The 2314-nt window shown below is 47.7% G+C and overlaps 1 protein-coding gene across 1 annotated transcript; it reads left to right on the top strand.

Annotated features, from left to right (window-relative positions):
* Positions 1 to 368: 368 nt before the first annotated feature.
* On the top strand, positions 369 to 1400 carry LOC130039272 (melanoma-associated antigen B4-like). The gene has a single exon (XM_056131118.1). It carries the CDS (start codon positions 369 to 371, stop codon positions 1398 to 1400), a length of 1032 nt encoding a protein of 343 aa, XP_055987093.1.
* The last annotated feature ends 914 nt before the right edge of the window (positions 1401 to 2314 follow it).

Below are 2314 nucleotides of genomic sequence, written 5' to 3'. Positions count from 1 at the left end.
AGTGATGTTCCTGCATATTGCCAAAACTTAGCATAAGGTCCTGATAGCCCACCGAGAGTGACATACCTCAAGTACACTCCATCTGCAGACATTCTGGTCACCCTGGCAACAGCCATGCAGGAAAGTCTGGCTATGGCCCAAATTCACTACCATTTCCTCTCCAGGATTCTCAGGGAACAAGTTCACCAGAACATGGGATCCCTGTGGGAAGCAAGGCAGTGCTCTTAGGGAGCTCACACAGAGGGTCTTGGGAAAACCAATGAGGAAAGACACTGTCTACAGTGCTCACCCTGTCTTCTTCTTCCAGGTACCAGACTCATCCACTACTGTACCCAGCCCAGTACCCTCTACACCACATCAGTTTCATCATGCCTCGTGGTCAGAAGAGTAAGCTCCGGGCTCGAATGAAACGTCAGCAGACCCAAGGGAAGATTCGGAATAACATAAGTGCGGAGACCAAAGGTGCTGAGGGAGACCAGCCCTCCCCCTCCACCTCTGCTGCTTCTGAGGGCACTGCTGCAGGCTACTCTGGTGCGCATGTGCTCCGGCAGCTTGAGGAAGAGGGATCTGTCTGTTCTGAGCTAGATATTGCAGGTCTAAGAATAAGTGACAGCAGGGAGGAGGATGAGGAGGAGGAGGAGGAGGAGGAGGAACAACCATGCACCTCCAGGGCCGCACTGTATATTGCAAGCACTCGCAAAGATCCTCTGGTCAGGAGAACATGTATGGTGGTGCAATTCCTGCTGGAGAAGTATAAAATGAAGGAGCCCATTACTCAGGCCGCATTGCTGAAGATTGTCAGCAAGAGGTACAAGGATAGCTTCCCTGAAGTTATAAGGAGAGTCTCTGAGCGCATGGAGCTGGTGTTTGGCCTCGAGTTAAGGGAAACGTATCCCAGTGGCCACACCTATATTCTTATTAGCAAGCTGGGTGAGGGTGATGAAAGCTGCGGTGGGGGTTTGCCCAAGATGGGGCTTCTGATGACGCTACTTGGCGTGATCTTCATGAAGGGCAACCGGGCCCTTGAGGAGGAGATCTGGGATTTTCTAAGTGTGTTGGGGATCTTCCCTGGAAGGAGGCACTTGATCTTTGGGGAGCCCCGTAGGCTTATCACCCAAGAGTTCGTGCGAGAAAGGTACCTTGAGTACCAGCTGATTCCCCACAGTGATCCTCCAGTCTACGAGTTCCTGTGGGGTCCAAGAGCCTACACTGAGACGACAAAGATGAAAGTGTTAGAAGTGATAGCTAAGATCAATGACAGCATCCCTTCTAACTTCCCTGATATGTATGAGGAGGCTCTGAGGGATGAGGAAGAGAGAGCAAGAGAGAGAGCAAAGGAAAGGGCTGCCAAGTCCCGTCGGCCTCCCAAGCCTGCATCCAATAACCCTTCCAACTATTAGATCATGCTCTTATTATAAGCATGCAGTCACCCAAATACATGATGTAGTGACATGGAGTGAGATTTGAAAAAACACCCTATATCTTATTTTCCTTATCCTATCACCCTAGTAACTTGGGAGTTGACTTTGTTCCCCCAAATTTTCCCTATAATGGAAATATTGATTTTCTCAGCATGCAAGCATATTATCATAGACATATTTTTCTGCTTATGTTGAAGTTTTGTTATTTGTCGCACAATGTTAAAAACAAGTGATCTCTGCTTTTTTTGTGGCAAAACAAGGAAACTGATTATTGGGAAGGGACATTTCATCCAATGGGAAGATATCCCACGGGAGGAGTTGGTATCAGAAAACAGTGACACAAATGTAACGGATGGTTTATTCTTGGATTGCCTTGTTCCTTTTGCTTTTTGCTGTCATGATAAACAGTATGTATTGAATTTACTTATTTTGTTCAAACTGTAGGAGCACTTAAATCACAATAAACTCAACTTTCGGTTCATTTCCTCTTTTATTTCTCTAACAGGAATTGAGCACCTGCTCTTTGTAAGTTTCCACTATAGTACTGGGGGTGCTATGATAATAGCAGGCTGAGTCTGCAAGCACCACAGAGACCCACCCTTGTTGGCAGCCCAGGAAACTTTGGAACAGCTGATAGGACATCCCCAGTTCCTCCTCTAGGGACATAGAGGCTGAAGTATTGGGGGTAAGGGGCAAAGCCGGTGGGTGGAAGTACGGGGGTTTGAGGTATTTCCAGAGGCAAAGATGAGGCCTAAGGGTTTCACTGCTCCTGTCACATTGTGCCTACTATATATTCCTTCTTTTAGGCTCCTGGGGACCAATAGCAGGTAAGATCAAGAGGAGATGAGCCTTACACTGGCAGACCTGAGGGGAGGGAAGAATTCCAACCTATG

Source organism: Sorex fumeus, unplaced genomic scaffold (assembly GCF_029834395.1).
Source record: "Sorex fumeus unplaced genomic scaffold, SorFum_2.1 ptg000086l, whole genome shotgun sequence".
Taxonomy (NCBI): domain Eukaryota; kingdom Metazoa; phylum Chordata; class Mammalia; order Eulipotyphla; family Soricidae; genus Sorex; species Sorex fumeus.
Note: the sequence above shows the minus strand (reverse complement) of the source record. Positions and strands in the feature narration are given on the sequence as shown.